Source organism: Drosophila guanche, unplaced genomic scaffold (assembly GCF_900245975.1).
Source record: "Drosophila guanche unplaced genomic scaffold, DGUA_6, whole genome shotgun sequence".
Taxonomy (NCBI): Eukaryota; Metazoa; Arthropoda; class Insecta; order Diptera; family Drosophilidae; genus Drosophila; species Drosophila guanche.
Window position 1 is genome coordinate 553,401 of NW_022995754.1, and position 17,899 is coordinate 571,299.

General features: G+C 47.3%; 3 protein-coding genes across 6 annotated transcripts in view; 2 read left to right on the forward strand and 1 right to left on the reverse strand.

Annotated features, from left to right (window-relative positions):
• LOC117588922 (box A-binding factor) overlaps nucleotides 1-17,884 on the reverse strand; it is a 61,189-nt gene extending 43,305 nt beyond the window's left edge. For all 4 annotated transcript variants that reach the window (XM_034280499.1, XM_034280498.1, XM_034280497.1 and 1 more), the window contains exon 1: nucleotides 16,633-17,884. In XM_034280499.1, the coding sequence (XP_034136390.1) occupies nucleotides 16,633-17,869 (1,237 nt within the window). In that variant the 5' untranslated portion in view covers nucleotides 17,870-17,884. The remainder of the gene's footprint in view (nucleotides 1-16,632) is intronic.
• Nucleotides 4,697-5,369, forward strand: LOC117589025. The gene is made up of 3 exons (XM_034280654.1): nucleotides 4,697-4,723; nucleotides 4,812-5,135; nucleotides 5,198-5,369. The coding sequence occupies exons 1-3, from the start codon at nucleotides 4,697-4,699 to the stop codon at nucleotides 5,357-5,359; spliced, it is 513 nt and encodes a 170-aa protein (XP_034136545.1). The 3' UTR covers nucleotides 5,360-5,369.
• LOC117588940 lies at nucleotides 5,521-6,346 on the forward strand. The gene is made up of 4 exons (XM_034280518.1): nucleotides 5,521-5,597; nucleotides 5,659-5,814; nucleotides 5,874-6,038; nucleotides 6,099-6,346. The coding sequence occupies exons 1-4, from the start codon at nucleotides 5,553-5,555 to the stop codon at nucleotides 6,267-6,269; spliced, it is 537 nt and encodes a 178-aa protein (XP_034136409.1). The 5' UTR covers nucleotides 5,521-5,552; the 3' UTR covers nucleotides 6,270-6,346.
• Nucleotides 17,885-17,899: the final 15 nt, after the last annotated feature.

Genomic DNA, 17,899 nt, shown 5'->3' on the forward strand with positions numbered 1-17,899 from the left:
TATGCATAAATATCTTGTACGCCATTTGGCAAACAAGTCAGAAAAGTGCCAGACAAACTGGCAGACAGACAGAGAGACAGACAGCCCAGCCCCACACAGGTGCGGGGGGTTATGGTAACAACAGGCGACTGCATAATGCCCATGGGATATACAGAAGGTGTGCTGCTCCCTCTCGTTCGTACATGCACATATATTTAACCTTCAAGATCCGCAGACTAAATATCCCGGCAAACATTTCAGCCACAGCCAGCTGGCAGTCGCCACTCCGCCCGCTCCAAAACACAGCTCTCAGCCAAGGCGACCTTTAGGAATACCCTACGCCAATCTATCGCCAATCGTTTTCCCTGCTGCTAGAATCCATTTACCCAAAAATATCTATCTGGGACACATATTTGAAAAGCATTCATCAGAACGATGGCCAAGTTTTTCTACTATTTTCAGGCATTTTCGGCACATCCAATTTTACTTTATTCGCCTTCAAGTGTAATTTTTAATTATGTTTTCCTTCTTCAATTTGTGGCCCTAAATGTCTGACTGTACTCGAATATCCCCTAATAATCCTTGAGTCTGGTAGCGTGACTGAAATCTACCTTATTTTCCATGGAATTTCCACAAAATTACGTTGCATGGGGAAACTTCTGCCGATGTCTCTCTCTCTCTCTCTCTGCTCTGTCTGGGTGTGCGTTGCGGCGTCGGCATTTGGGGCAGGCCCAGACATATCGGGAGCGGGGAGAGGGACTAAGAGTGGGCGCTATTGTGTGGGTGGTTGGGGAGTGGATGTGGATATGGATGGAGTGCTTTTCCTCTGTGTGCGTGGGTGGCACAATAAAATAAAAGCTTAGGCCACAAAAGCGGCAGACAACTAACTACGCATAAAGCGAGGGATGACGACGCAGGATATGCGCTTAGGCAGAGAGAGAGGGAGATGGGCGGGCACACAATGCGGAAAGCACTGGGATGACTGCGAAAATGGAGCAAAAGGTGCCGCCGAACGAGAGGAGACACACACACACGTACAAAGGCTCTCAAGGACACGCAGGGATGTAGATGCGTATGCGGTCTACGCATATCTAAAGAGCGCTCTCCCACGCTCCACCTTTCTCACTGTCTCTCCACGTGGTTGCCGTATACGTAACATAAAGCATACGCAACGTGTGCCCTTCGTTTTCCGCTGTCCCACGATGATGAGGCTGATGATGATGATGAAGTGTGAGCTCTGGGGCTCAGAACTCGCTGAAAGTTATGCTGCCCCAAAGCGCAACAAAAAGAAAAGCAAGAAAAATGCGTGTTCTCGCCTCCTAAGTAAATACCACGTGCTGCGCTCTACGCACTGAAAAAGGGATCCTAGATGTGCGTATAATGTGTATCCTTCCTCCGTCCCACATCCTCATGAGTGCGTGTCCTCGTCTGCCCGTCTGCCCGTCTGTCTGCGTATTCTAAGCTCCTGCTATTTATTTTGATATTTCCCCAAATACCCAAGAATGAACACCAGCGTATGACAAAATAAGAAATGTGTTTGATGACAGCTTTCGACGTTTATGCGCATTTATGCTAAGCTGTTTGATTTCAATTTACAAAGCGCTTTCCTCTTCGCTCCTCTTCTTTTCTTTTCTTTTCTGCCTTCCTGCCGGGGAAGTTTCTCTGCCACTTTAAAAGTTTTCAACATTATTTATTGTGCAGTAATTCAGATTCGTTTGATGACAAAATTAAGATTATTTTAGTACACTTTTCCGAATGTTGTTGAAAACTGTTTTCGATCTGTAGATAATTTTCTAAAATTCTATTCCATCCGCTAGGATCTAGTTTAGTTGAGGAACATACCATGCATATGCGTAATGTTCATCCAGAAATGCGATTGCTGCAGGCATTAGTGGCTGTGGCAGGCAGAGGCCATGGCCATGCAGGGAAAACAAGGGCAAACAATAAAATGAACAAACAAACAAACACGCAACAACGAGGCAGACAGGGCACACAACACACCACACGGCACACACTCGCACGACAGACAGGAGGACTGAGAGACAGGGAGACAGAGTACATATAGCTGTGGTAGCCTCTCTAGAGGAACGAACGGGACAGGCTGGGAGACCTGCATTACATAAATAAATGTGTGCGTAGTAAAAGGCAAATAAAAAATGAGGAGAGGAGAGAGGAGAGCAGTAGAAAAAAAGAGCAAACCAATTGAAGTGTGTCGCGCCAACAATTGCAATTTGTATTAATTTTATTGGTTTATTATTATCATCCAGCCAGCGACCGACAGAGGCGACCGATTGATGCCGTCAGACAGTGTTTATATGTCGCTCTTTCGGTCGGTTGGTTGCTCGATCGAAAGCGAGTTAATTTCATTTACTGATTTGTTGGACAGACGACAGCAAAAGAGGGGGAGGAGGGAGCGAGGTAGAGGAGTACTTTTGAGTGCGATTGCGATGGCGATTGCGATTGCGGTTATGGTTCCGAGGGGAACGCGCCTTTTGATAATCGGAAATCGGAACCTCCGCCATCCGTCCGTCTGTCGTGGGGTCGTTATCGGGGGTACATTCGCATGTGGGGTATTTGGAATGGGTGTCTGGATGTGGCCGATGAACTGCAACCCGCGATAGCCACATTTCAGATTTAATTGGAGCACGTGTTGATTCGAGGCAGCAGAGGGAATGGAGTGATGAGGGGGGTTGGGGGAGGAATTATGAATGAATTTTCTGCTGGACTTGCACTTTGGTGGAGCACTTTTGTTGGGGAAATCGATTGAGAATCGATTGCACTGCTTGAAGCGACCCCAGGGTATCCCCTTAGCCATAGAACTGCTTTCATTTCAATCAAGCAGTAATCAAAGCAGTTTATTTGTGATACTTGCAAGCAGCTCAATTATTAAATGTCGCGAATATCTGCGGCATTGCAGACATTGCAGTCTGCAGTCTGCCAACCCCCTACCCGCCACTCCCAAGGGGGGGAATTACGATTCCCGCTGTATTATCGTTAGTCCATTCCTTTCGATCGTTGCCCCCATCGGGGCTGTGTGGCTCTGTGGCTCTGTGGCTCTGCCGAAGCGGCTGCAGCGTTCATTGAACGCACTTTCGGGCACTCGACGCACGCGTCGCCTCGTTAACAAACAAAAAAACAACAAGAAATACACAAAGAGAGGAGGGAAAAAAGAGCGCTGTCTCCAGATACTTTTTGGATGTGCATACGCGTGCATAATACAATAATAATTTCGTTTCACAGAAAGCAAAACAACAAAAAGTAAGCGCAGCCAATGGCCGAGACGAGCAACGGCAGCGGTTGGTCGAACGGCAAAACGGGAACTTGCCCAGACAGCGATCCCAATCCCGATCAATGCACCTTGGCCAAAGGTGCAACGCCTTGTGCCTCGACAAAGTCTCTCTCTCTCTCTCTCTCTCTCTCTCGCTGTCTGTCGCTATATCTCCATCTCTCTCTCTGTTGTCTGGGCATTCAGTGACGCACGAAACGCGATCACGTTCGCATTTATTAAAAGATGGTTGCTGTTGCACTGGAAAGTGGACTCGGCACTCGGAGCACTCGGGATGGGACTGGTATTGGTATTGGCCAGGAGAGACAGATGTGGGTAACATTTGCTGGGCAAACCCAAACAAAAAAAGACACTCAAATAAGAGCAGCAAAGGAAGAAATTCTTCAATACCCTTGTGGAAAATGCTGAAATCTATTCCTAAAGTTTCCTATTCTATCCCCAAAGCTCGTTGCCAATCTCTTCAGATATTTGTTGTTCCTTCCAAGTGCCAATCTCATAATACCCCAAAGGAAAGGGGTAAAACATAAAAAACTTGACCAACATGTGGTTCTGTTGGCTATTTTTAGACTCTTTCGACTCTTTGGCTGTCTGTGTGTGCAACTGCAGCAGGATGGGGCACTGTCAGGCACTGTCTGGTGGGGAGCGACTCTTCTGCTTCTTGGTTCATTAACTGCGACCAAGTTTTAATCAGATTTGTGCGTGAAGTTCGCCACTGACCCGAGGAGGACTCCAGCGACAAGAAATGGGTGGGATTTGGGGGCAGGCAGCCAGGAGGCACGCAGCCAGAGCTTTCCAGCCACACTTTTTAATGGGAAAACTCAAACAGAACTCCACTGTAAAGAAAAGGAAGAGAACTGTGTGTGTGTGTGTGTGTGTGTGTGTGTGTTGTGTGTTTCCGAACCCGTTTCCACCAGACAGGCCAGACATCGCCGCTCCATCGTTCCATCTGCGGAAGCGTGGCCCCTATAAACCATATTCTTTTCATTTCTTTTGCTGTTTTTTACGTCTCGCAGATTTCTTCTTGCAGCAGCAGCAGCAGCAGCAGCAGCAGACAAATTTATGAGCGTTAAGTGAAGGCCAATAAAATTGTGGAGGTTTTTTTGCGTCTGGACTCGTTTTCTGGCCACAACTTGAAGCCGCTGGCCACTGGCCGCTCTTCCGCTGGAACAACATTAATTTTACGATGGCTTTCCAGTTGTTTCTGCTGCTGCAGTTCTGGACACACGAAACACTAATGGATTTTGGTTTCAATATTCCACAATTAAATGTTTACACCCACCCAGCGCACCTCATTATGGATCGCTTAACGAACGCAATGGAATGGATAATGGCGTTCCGTGGCACAAAGGCCTAGGGTTTCGATGGCATTAGCTTCAGTGTTCGACTGGCGTCACGATGTGGAAGTTATCTGCGATTCCAGTCTGCTTTGTAATGGTAAAAAGGGTCAAGGCTCACACAGTAGAATCCATCTAACAGCCTGTACCCATCCACAGTGCGCGGTGGCCCGATGCCAGATGATTGATGGCAAGTTCGGGCTGTTCGAAAGGTGTCTGATCACCACAAATACGTTGACATCTACACGAAGATCTACAAGTTTCCGGTGGATAATGTCACGGTGCGTAGTTGTTGCTGTTCCCGGATATATCTTCTGGATATTCATGTGCCTGCTGGCAGTTCCTTTTTGCAGTTGAAACTCCTGCCCATGCGCCACGATCATGGCTATAGGCCGTTCTTCATGAACCTGACCTTCGATATTTGTGCGTTCTTTAGGAATCTGCAGAATGAGAATGGAGCTAGGCAGCTGATCCTGCGAGAGCTCTTCCAGACGGTCAAGCCGTACACGAACATCAATCACACGTGTCCCTACCATGTGAGTGGCAGGCAGCAGACCCACGAGATATCTCTGTACTCTATCGACTCTGTATTGTCTAGCATGATGTGGAAGTTTCCAAGTTGTGGACTGGCAATCTGGAGGCACGATTTCTGCGCCATCTGCCACTGCCCCACGGGGACTACAGTCTCTGCCTCAGCTGGTACACCTCCAGCGTTCATCGAGCCACTGTCAAGGTGTACTTTAGGCTAACCGACAGCTAAATACAAAATCTGCACGTTTATGCACGTGTTATCAATTCAATCACAGGCATTAGTGGAGCATTGAATTGGGTAACGAGTGCGATACGATCTCTCTGCTTTGGCGAGTTGTTGTTAATGGCTGGGATCATTAAATACGAATCGTTGGATACGCTCCAGCCACAACGAGTCAGAGGTTCCACTGCAGCAGATCGCCATGGAGACTCTCCTCTACAAATGGATTCTATTGGGTTCTCTCATGGTAAACCTTTGAAGAAAGTGCAGTGGAAAACCGCTTTGGATATATTTGGATATTGTTGTAGATTTGCCACGCTCACGTGACCTTTACGAACCTCAAGTGCGTGATGGTAGATAAAAGCTTTGGAGACATCAAGTGCCACATCAAGGCGGTGAATCGCACCCACAAGTACATCGATCTCACTGCAAGACTCTTCAAAGGTCCAGCGGACAATATCTCAGTAAGTGGAGGAGGAAGGTCTGGAAGTGTTAGATCTACAGCTGGCGAGATCCTTTGCAGGTGAACCTAAAGCTAATGCGCTACAATCACGGCTACAAGCCGTTCTTCATTGAGCTCAGCTACGATGCCTGCAAGTTCTTGAAGAACCCCAAGAATCCCTTCGTGACCTCCTTCTACAATACATTTAGGAAAAACTCCAACCTCAACCACACATGTCCCTTTGATGTGAGTATTCTTTGACCACTACTCTACGGAGAGATCCTAAAGCTAAAGACCATTCTCAAGCACGATCTGATTGTCGACAAATTGTATACCGGAAACCTGGAGAACAATTTCAGCAATTTCCCCTCGTTGATGAATGGCGATTATGCCTTCTTTACGGAATGGTTTATGAACAAAATACAACGCTCTTACGTCAATATATACTTCCGATTAACAGGCTCAAAGGAAAATTGATCAATCAGCGCAGTCCATATATAACCCCAATCATATAATAGTCCCCTTTTCTGCGGCCAGCAAGCCTCATTAAAGCGCTTAAGCACCGAAAATGTGGTTTGATTTTAGATATTTAAAGGGCAAATCTCATAGTAGAGACTGATGGAAACTGTACAAATGGATTTCCCAAAGAGTTTTCTCACCTTTTCCCCGTCAATCGGGGATGCAAATAGTTTCTGATTCTTTAAGACTACTTTTTGCATGCAGTTTATCAAACTCCATTCAATCGGCCGAAGCCAAAAGGCAGTCAGGAGTAGATGGAGTCTGTGAGCAGCAATTTCCAATAAAATAGAGTCGTCAAGCAATTAAACCCCTTTAATAGCAGCCCCATTTGACTCGGATGCGGATTGCTGGACGATTTAATGAGTGTATTGGCTGTAAAAGGTATTATTAGTGGAGTTGATCGATGATCCGGAGCGCAGTTCCGTCTAAAATGTGGAGGTTGCTGGTGTTCGTTCTATGGATAGCTCTGCACACGGTAATCGAATCCCCCGAATCCCCCGAATCCATGGTGGAAGTGGATATAAATAGGTAAAACTCTTCTCTTCTCTTCTTCCTAGATATGCCTCAGCCACGTGACATTCACGAACCTGAAATGCACCACATTCGACGCGAAGTACGTGGAGTTTCCCACGTGCCAGATCAAGGCAGTGAATCGATCGCACAAGTACGTGGATATAAGCACAAAGTTGCAGCGGTTGCCCATACGGTCGGCCTGGGTAAAAGTGAAGTTCATGAAGCTCGACCACGGATACAAGCCCTTCTTCATCGACCTCTCCTACGATGCGTGCAAGTTCCTGAAGGACATGCGAAGGCATCCCATTGCCTTCATGTTCTTTCGCTCGTTCATGAACAGCTCGAACCTCAATCACACCTGTCCCTATAATGTGAGTAGAGCTTTGCTCATCCTTTGTTCGGACACGCATTGCAATTGTTCATTCCGCAATAGCACGACGTCATTGTGGACAAACTCTATACCGGAGAACTGGAGACGGAGTTCAGTCGTCTAATGCCCATTCCCAACGGGGACTATGCCATCTACACCGATTGGAGCACCGAAAATACTCCGCGTGCTTCCGTTCGCATCTACATGAAAATACTGAGAAACTAGGCTACCAGAGATCATCATTTCAGTTTTGTATTTTGATTGTTTGACCATCTCCCGCACTCAGATCAAGGGCAGTTCCTACTTTAACTAGAAATAGATCCACGGATGAGTGGAGGATAAAGGGTATTTCGCATCCCATCAGTTATGTATTCCCTCATGGAAGTAAAGTGCCTTTTTCTGTCGTATTTATGCCAAAGGAATTCAAAATGTTCTTCCCGGAATTTCCATGGTTCCGCCAAACACCGAATAATTCATAAAAAAATCAGTTCAGAGCCTCAAGGACACCTCGTCCAATTTGTGTGTGTGCGTGTGTGTGTGTGTGTGTGTGTGCAGGTGGGGCAGGTCGCAGAGAGTCCATTAATAATAAATTAAACATATTCCCCGACATGCCCCATGGCATGGCATGGATCTCTCTACCTTTCTGCCTCTCTGGAGCTGCCTCGTCGCTCGTCGCTCGCTCGTTCCTTCGCCTGGTTCTTAAATGGTTTTTGCTGTTGCTCTTGTGCTGCTCCCCTAATGACCTACAAATACAAATTCCAGTCCTCCGTGTGGCACCTCTCTGCCTCTGCCTCTGCCTCTGCATCTCTGCCTGTTATGCCGATTAGTAAAATCCCCGGACTGCCGCCAAGGCTGCTGGCAAGTCATTCGGCAAACGGCAGACGGCAGACGCAGAAGCAACTGAAACGGAAGCTAATCGCTTGACTAAGTTCCTAGGGGGATTGCGTAACACATACACACATATCCATCGTGTGTCTGTATGCCTGAATATATCCGAAGATGCGCAGATACAAACACTCAACAGATGACTCTGCCGCTGGCCAAGATGGAAGCGCTTTTGTGGCTTTGACTGTTTGCCTGTCGGATTATAAATGGTTCTCCCATTAATTCCCATCCAAATGGAACAGACATTAACATTAACATTTAACAGGTAGGTAGATAGTCCGGTAGTCTGGCATTCAGACTGCCAGACAGAAGTGAATAATCAATATCATTTGATTACATTGATAACATTGATACGGGCATACGCGGGGCCTGTCTGTTCGTTTCTTTATCGGAACTTCGAGGCCGAACTTCGCATCGATATCCGCCGATGGATGGATGGATGGATGGATGGGGCATTCGTCATTCGAATGCCGAATGTCTAGACGACTGGCTCCATAAAAACGTATTATTGCCTCACGCAACAGCGCCACAGAGAGAGAGAGAGAGCAGCGTACAAAAAAAGGGGAAGAATGAACGGGCTTATAGAACGAGTGGATGCATATGGAAGATCTCATATGAATATGAATAGAATTGAATTCAGATCAAACTTAGCATTGAATTTGGATGCAAATTTCATTCAATTATTTGTTGGAGAATTATTCGCCAGAACAAAAGTCACTAAATTCTGCTGATTCTCTTTCCATTTGTTAGGGTATTCAAAATTCGTAGCTCGAGAAGTTAGCAGCCCCGAAATTCTGCTTCTTTTGGTTTTCTTTTATTTTTGGCGCAAGTTTTGTTTTTGTTTTTGTTTCGGCTGTCGATTTGAATAAGTTTTGAATGAACGACGAGACGCTGCAACGTCCGAGGGAATGGCGCGAATCGATATCCCCAGTACACCGACATTGGAAGGCAATGCAACACACACAAAGAAGATCTGAGGCACCGCCTGGCGACAGTTGCAACGTGCAGCAGGCAGCAGGCAGCAGGATGTGTCCTGTGTCCTATGTCCAGGACGAGTACGAGTACGAGTACGAGGCGTCCCCTCCGATAATAAAGACAATCCATTTTTTCTGTTTATTAAACGCCGATGAAGTGAAGCGAAAACTGATTCGTCGTTGCTGTTGCTGTTGCTGTTGCTGTCTCTTCCCCTGCCGCTGCATGGCCAAAACGATTTGCTGGACATGGCATTAAGGAGGGGCGGCAGATCCCTCCATTTCCACCTTCTGCCTTCTGCCACATGTAAGTGCAACACAGCTGCAACGTGCAACGCTGGCGGTAACTACAAAGTGCAGAGACTGAGGACAGACGACAACGTTTCGAGTATCAGCCGCGGAGGAGCGGCCACTGATAGCAATTGGAGCGGCAACACAAGCGCAAAGAATGGCACTGATGGAACATACAGATACCCTGTAATTCCATGGTCATTTAAGAGAAATCTATCGAATGTCATCTCAGAATTCTCAGAGAATTTATTCTCGAGTAAACTTGGAGCATATTCCAAAGGAAATATTCTATGGTGATGTGTTGGGGCATCCACCGGAATATAGTAGGGTATCACAGAGAGAGAGAGGAGACAGGGGGTTGCTGCTGCTGCTGTGGCTGTGGCTGTGGCGGCTTCATCAAGAGATTGCCCCAAAGAACTGACGCACGCACCGAACGAACGAATGTCGCGTCGCCTTTTGGCTTTTGAAGTTGCTGCTGCTGCTGCGGAGAGAAGTTTCGAATTGCAAGGCAAATGAGATGGAGGCACCTGAGAAGTCGCAGCCACAGCCACAGCCACAGCCACAAGACCCTGCCGCATACCCATGCCACACACCCCCCTTTCAGGTGTGTGTCTGGCTGTCTGTTAATTGCATTAAAATGTTTGTAATTGCAATGCAGTCAGCGAGTCAGTCTCTTATCCAAGAGAATCTCTAAGCGACAAAGAGAGAGAGAGAGAGAGAATCGGTGGCAAAGGGGCAGAAGGCAACAAGGCTGCGAGTGAGACATGCCACAAGCTGTCGTCGGGGCCAAAAATGCCATAGAAATGCCGCCAAAGTCGTGTAACTATAATTGCCATAATAACATAATATCTGTGGGGCACCACCGCCACTGGCACAGGCACTGCCACTGCCACTGCCACTTGCAACAGCGGCAGCTGCAGCTGCAACAACACAAAGCCCTGCTGGCAAAAAGGTGTCGAGAGACATATTCTCCTAGTCCTTCGCTGCTCCACTCCACTCCTACTCCGAAAATGGCGACAAAATGCTGACTGAGAGACGAAGACGGACAGACGATTGTCTCTTGTCGCTGGATGGATCTCTGGACCCTGTCACTGGCTCTGGTTCTGGTTCCGACTCCACTGTGGACTCTCTATGTGGAGGTGACATTTTTCTCATGCCCAACGAAGCGAACAACGAAATGCAGTTGATGGAGCGCCGTTGCACGTTCGTCTGTCCGCTTGCCAGTGGCGAGTTAAGTGGAAGGGGGAATGCCACTCAAAGCAACGGATTGAAGGACAGTGGTTCGTGGGAGATTCATCGGGATTGGGCACAAATATGGGCCCTTGCTTCCTACCATAAGGTGTGTCAAATATCTCTTTCTTTTTGTTTAATCAATTACAATGGAACTTGGTACATGGATGGGCGATTTGTCTGGCATAGCATTAGGATCTAGAGTCAATGAGATATGCGCTAGTACCAACACTGTTCTTAAAAGATTTTCATCATTATCTATCAAATATGTAAACATCATTATTATACATATCTTTCGGTCTACACTTGGCTTGTGCCATTAGTATAACTGTAAAATTGGAATCACTGTGCATGGCAGAGCTGCGAAGAGCAGAGCAAAGAGAGAGAGAGAAAGATTTTGCTGGTGATTTCATGGGTTGACTTTTCCGCATGTTTGCGCCTGACTATGTCGCTCCATCTCTCTCTCTCCCGTACTATATGTTCTCTCCCTTTCCCTCTCTTTCTCCTACTCACTGTGTGGAACTGTCTTTTCGGTTGTGTGCGGCATTTAGTTTTGTGTCATGCCCGGCCCCCCCCCCCCCCTGCTCTCGCTCACGCTCACGTTTACGTTTCACATTCACAATCTGTGACTGCAGTTGTCTTCGTCTCGTCTCGTCTCGTGTCTCTTTCTTTACCTCGCCCCGCCACTCCGTCTGCCTTGTTTGTCAAACAGCAACAGCGGCAGCGCAGCAACAGCAGAAAAACAGTTAAATGCCATTTTAGCAGTTAAAATCGGAATCAAAGCGAAAACAATGACACAGTAGAGAGAGCCGAGAGCTTTAACAGAGCATTCACTCAGCCAGAGAGAGAGAGCGAGAGAGAGAGTGAGAGAGAGATGGCTTCTGCTGCAGTCGTTGGGGTGGGACGGAGAGTAAAGTGAAGCAAGCGACAGGCAACGCCAGAAACGGCAGAAAAAAAATCGTCTAGACACAGACTAGACTCCATAAAAATAATTATTATCGGTTGCAATTTCTGCTGCTGGTCCCGTGCGCTGCCCCCTTTTGGAAAGTCCATCGTGCCACTGTCCACCGGCTGCTGTCCGTTTCATCTGCTTCACATTACACGAGTTTCAGTTTCGAGTTGGAGCTACAGATGGAGCTGGGAGCTGAGAGATGGGAGTTCGAGTTCTATGTGCATCTCTCATGCCTCATGCCTCATGCCTTCGGTTCACCCATTCAAAAGTTGATTCTTTGTTGGGGAATGGATTGCCACAGTCTGCCCCACAGACGACCACTTGGCAGTTCTCCCTCAAGGGAGAGTATCATCAGGGGGAGGGGGGGCGGACAGGGGCTGCAGCTTCAGATGCTGCAATGGAAATGAAATGAAACGAAGACGGAAACGCGATGCAAACGCAGACATCCGCTGCAGACGGAATTGAATATTTAACACCAAATCTCCACGAGAGAGGAGAACGTGTGGCAAATTGCCTTTGATATCCAATTGCTGGGGGAATGGTAGGAATCCTCGGAAGAGGAGCAGCAGGATAGAGGGATATTCCCATGGGTTGCTTAGTCTTCATTGACTCCAGAGCAAAAGGGCAGAGATTACGAGGAATTAAAACTGGCCACTGATTGATCTTTCATTCTCTATAAATATGAGATATTTCTACATTTATTTCTTTCTTGTATCGTGCGTATCCTTTCACATATTTAGTCATTCCATTGAGTAAATCGCTTTGATAGCCAATTCATTTTCACTGATTGCCAAAACCAATGCCCGAAAGCCAACACACAAACTGCAGGTGAGCCCCCATGCCTGGAGGCAATTTGCGGATGGTGCCAGACGGTGGATAGCTGCAGTGTGGAGTGGTGTGTCTTTTTGAATACAATTCTAGACCATAATTACATTTATTGCAGTACAAAAGCGCAGTCTCCCGGATAATCGGGAGGGGCAGTGCGGCAGAGGGGCAGTTGCAACATGCATTGACAGATGGTCAGTAGACAGAGTGACGGAGAGAGCGAATGAGGCGGACATGTCGTCACGCATCGATGGGCAGGCATGCAGGCAGGCAGGCAGGCAGGCAGCGGACGGACACTGGACAGCGGAAGGCAGCAAGGAGAGAGCGGAAGGGCGGTCCTACTCCATCGATATGGAGCAAAGGAATGGTAGACACACGGAGACAGAGACAGAGACACAGACGATAATTGCCACAATTTGCTGCATGTTGCGTGAATGAAAAGAAGGGCATGGAAGGGCCCTGCAACAAGGGGCATGTTTCTGCAGCTACATCGAGCCCAGAAGGGTGCAAGAAAGGACAACTTCCGTTGGCTGGACTGTGCACACGCGGATCTATGCTCGTATATGCACTTCCTTGTTGTTTTTGCTGTTTGTGTCATATTTGAGGTGAGCGTAAAGCCACTCAACGCCGCCATAAATCAACTGCACTCGGGATCTAAGGCTGTTTGTTGTCAGTCGAGAGTCCGTCATTCCCCTCACAGACGTAACGACAGTGTGTGGAAGTTGCAAATACTCTAAAAAAAGGGACTAAGATTGAAGTTAAACATGATAGAAAATGTGTGTCATGATATGTGCATGATAATCGTAATTCTTGACTATATTTGAGCCGAAAATGATCTTTTAAATACGAAGAAACTTACGCTGGACATACTTTGTAGAGTATTATGTTATGCCTTTGGATACCATCAGCTGTTTATAGTACCCATAGGCAGAAAGGGTATAATAACCCGCGACAGATACAACTTTTGCCCATAACTTTCCAGACGACAAACAGACAACATCGTCGTCGCCGGTTGTCGGTTGTCGGTTGTCGGCTGTCGTTGATGCGAATGTCGATGTCGATGACGATTTGGATATGTGTGTCTGGTCTTTGGGTCTGGGTCTCTGGCAAATGTTTCTCACACGCAGAGGGATGTAGGGAGAAGGGAGTGAGGAAGGGGGAAACCATGGAGAATTTTCAGGTCGCCTGCCTCCTTTTTGTGTTGTGTCGAAAGAGAATGCACCTGAGCTTTAGGGTTCGAAGCGACTCCGACTTCGACTTTGACTTGTGTCTAGACATCGCAGACGGTGCAACAAAAAAAAAAAAAACAGCAACAGCACAAAAAGGAAAGAAAAGGAAAGGAAACAACAGGAAACGCCAGACCAGACCAGACCAGACCAGACCAGACCCCTTTGACAGCTCAAACAACGACTGAATGAAACGAGCCGCCGCCGCCGCCGCTGACAGCAGCAACAATTGCAACGCAACAGTGCAGCAGCAACAACAGTGCAACAATGGGGCACGGCACCATCCTCAGTCCGTCCACAGGGGACGGGCAGGAGGGAGAAGCAAAGGCTGCAAAGATATTGGGCAAACATCCGAGGAAGATGTCCGCTGATGTCCAGTGTCCGATATCCGAAATGCGCCAACAATTCTCATTCTCAGCTGTCAATAAATATCTGCGCGTCTGCTGTCAATGGGTTGTCTGTCTGTCGTCTCCTCTGCTCTTCTCCGCTCCCTTTACTCCTTTCATTTATTGGCCCCCGGTTCTTTGTTTCCTTTTCTTTTGATTATTTTATTTCTATTTGTCAAATGTCTGAGGTCTGAGGCGACAGCCAGAGATTATCAAAAAATAAATCCTTTATTCCAGTCCAGCTTCAAGGTTCTATTGAAGTTTTGGAAGTTTTGGAGCTAGCGAAATGTTAACCATAAAATGTAGAATAAGTCTTAGGCAGGAGGATAAAGTAGGATAAAGAAATGTCTGGAAAGCAACTGAAAATCTTGTGAATTCTTATGAACTCTGAAACACCTTTGCCCGTGCATTAGTTCGTGAAACCCTTCCATATGTACATTTCTGTTTGCTTTTGGGGCAGCAAACAGACTAAAAAAAATCATAGAAATAAAAGAATTTGCATAATTTAAAGTGAAATTTCCACTTGCTTGGCATTTCCGTTCTTCAAACAGAAACTGAGAAATTCGAAACATTGTTTATCATTTGGATATGCCACAAATTAGCCAAAGACTCTCTACGAGTACCTGCTCCCTCCCATAACCACATCTCCCAAAGGAGCAGAGGAGCATCGTACAGGCAGGACTCAATTGTAATCCGTTTACAGAAATTAAGCTGCTAAATGAGTTAAAACTCAAGTCGAAACGAGGCGACATAATGGCAGGGAGAGAGGTGAGGGCAGGAACAGAGGGAGTACCACCAAATCCTAGGTAAAATCTGCACTCTGCCTCTCTGTCTGTCTGTCTGTGTGGCTCCCTTTGGTGGCTTGTGGTAGGGCATATCCACTGGATTTTGGCAGCCATTTAGTCCGACTTGCCCCTTGACTGTGCCCCTTTGCACCGTTGTCTGTTGGCTGTTGTCTGCCCCGTAGTTGTGTTTAATTATTCAAAACCATGTCATGTCTCTGTATAATTTTATGCATTGGCCAATCCGAGCGCCATGCCATGATTACGATGATGATGATGATGATTACGAGGATGATGATGATGATGACGCCTACACACAACGAAGAGTCTCAGCGCACAGCAGTAGAGACAGTGGAGGCAGAGGCAGAAACAGCAGACAGCTGACACCGAAACTACAACTACAACTATCATTCGAGTGGAGGAACAGACTGGCGGACGGACGGGCGGACGGACAACGCCACATGTGGCAAGGCAGCAGCAGCGTTGCACTGTGGCAAAGTGAGAGCCGAGCCAGCGCTGGCTGCTGCTGCCTGTTGGCATACCAGACAGTCTGACGCTGTTGGAGCCCACGAATATGGGGCCCCAGTTCCCATACCATAGCTCCCCCCTCTCCCCTCTCTGTCCGTTGGCTTGGTGGCCAGATCTTGCGGTGCTGTCTGGACGAGTACAACGACAACGTCGACAGACGGACGGACAGACAGACCGACGACCGACGACCGACGACCGACGACCACTGTCTGTGGCAGACCGAGACTATCGAAAACTCGAAATTTATTCGTTGGAAAAAGTTGATTTCAGTGTTGTTTTTATTTTCTTTTTTGTGGCTGTTTTATTTGTTGTTTATTTGTATCAATGAGTATCAAATAGAATAGAAGGGAATGATCGACATTCCTATATGTCGGAGAGTGAGGAAAAGTGCAAGAGGGAGAGATAAAAGTGTCTTAAAGTCCCCTCCAAACTCTGATTCCACTTATCTGCTCAGAGATCTTGCACTTCTCCATCGCATGTCATCTCTTTCGCGCTTTCATTTCCATCAAAATTCATTTCCAAGGTATTTTCCAGGTCTATCTTGTTGAACATCTTCTGCAGTCGTCTCGTCTCGTCTCTTCTCTCTGTCTCGTTCTCCGTCTGTCTGTTGTTTTTATTTCTGCGTTGAATTGCACAAAAAAAGCAGCAACAAAAAAGCAAGGCAACGAAAAAGAAACAAAAAAGCTGAGAGATGCCCACGAAAATTATGTTAACCAGCCCAGCAGCTGTGTTCAAAATCCCCACATCATATCATATCCATAAGCCACACCCCCCCTTTCCCCCTGTGTTCCCCCATTTCCTACCGCCGCTCTCTTCCCTCTCTGATGACAACTGCCATATCGTCGCGCAAGGCATTCAAATGTTCGGATGTCGCTGCTGCTGCAGAACATTGCAATTTGCAATACAATTCTTGTCTCTCTCTCTCTCTCTCTCGCTTCTCTCTGTCTCTTTTGCTCTTTTGTGTCTACAATCGCTGCATGAAAAAGTGGATACTGTTATGTTGGCAGAGGTTTTCCTTTACTTTTTGTGATGATTTTCATTCCGTGGAATGATTTTAATGTTTTTGTGTCTCTGATATGTCAAGAGAGCGGAGAAGTGGGCATTTTGGGGTGATAATACCACCTGTGTAGGGCCTTGTAGCAGTGGAATATCTAACAGAAGTACTCAAGATTCCATTTGGGTTCGAAAACCCTTCGTTGGGACTGATATTTTCTTATGAAATTCCCAGTCGCAAATCATATTTTATCCAACAAACTGGGAAGAACCTCCCGAGGCCAGCCATCTAATTTCTGCATCAAGTCTAAATCAATCAATGAATGGAAAATGTATGTAGATAGAATGTAATATTGATTACCTACTCACCGTATTTCTGCCAAAAGGTATCGCTGTCCAACAGCTGCTGCTGCTCCTGCTCCTCCTCCTGCTTCGACTTTGAATTGAAATTGGAATCAGAATTGGAATCTGAATCGGAATTGCCTGGGGCAATGGCGATCGAATCCTCTTCATAAACTTCTGTGTAAAGTATGAACTCGAGCCGAGATGTGGCAGCGGTGGTTGTGCTGGAGGTGGCAGTTGCAAGCAGACGTTGCCGCTGATGTTGCTGTGGCTGTTGCTCTTTCTGCGGTGTCAAAGGTGATGCAGTGGTCGCTGTTTGGATTGTATCACGTTTAAAAATACGATGCTGCTGCTGCTGCTGCTGCTGCAGAGGAGATGTTGCTGCCCCAGGCCCGGGCACATGTGATGGCAATGTTGTTGATGATGCTGCTTTCTGTTGCTGTTGCTGTTGCTGTTGCTGCTGCAACAATGTAGCACGTTGATTAATTTGATATGGCAAGAGCATAGACGACGCGGGCGATACGCGGGACACAGACGCGGAGGCGACACCACCGCCAGTCGAGTGCAACGCGTCGCGACGACAACGGCAACAGCGACAGAGACAACAACGACAACGATGATGCAAATGCAGATGCTGTTGGTGCTGCAGATGATGATGATGATGATGATGATGAAGCCAGGAACAGGCCAAGGGAGGAGAATGGACTATGGCTGTGGCACAGGGGGCACAAGGGGCACAACTACGAGTACGAGTACGAGTACGCGTATGGGGACTTAAGTGGCAATCCGCACTCGATGCTGGTAATTTATTTTGCAAATTTGTGCCAACAACAAGATGTTCCACCTCCTCCTGCTGCTCCTTCTTCTGCTTCTCCTTCTCCTTCTCCTTCGTTTGGGGCAAGAGTTTGCCCAGAATTAAATTTAACTTACGCGTATTATTATTTGCACTATTTACACTGTAAAAAACTTGAACATTCTCCAACACTCGCTCTCCAACACTACTATTTACAAGACTTTCGGCGGCGCCTCTTCCAGCATTCGGTTCGAATGGATACGGAAACGGATTCTTCAATGTCGAATGCCCTGTCGAAGGGGGGCATGTCCGACACTTGTTGCCGCTCTCCTCCTTCTGCTGCTGCAGCTGCTGCTCCCCTCTCCTCTGCTGGGGAGGAGGATGTTGTTGCACTCTGGACGCCCACAAGTATGCAACACTCTGCTGCTGCTGCTGCTGCTGCTGCACGTGGCCGTGCCGCCTCTGCTGCATTGGCACCGCGAGGGCTTGGGCTGGGTCTGA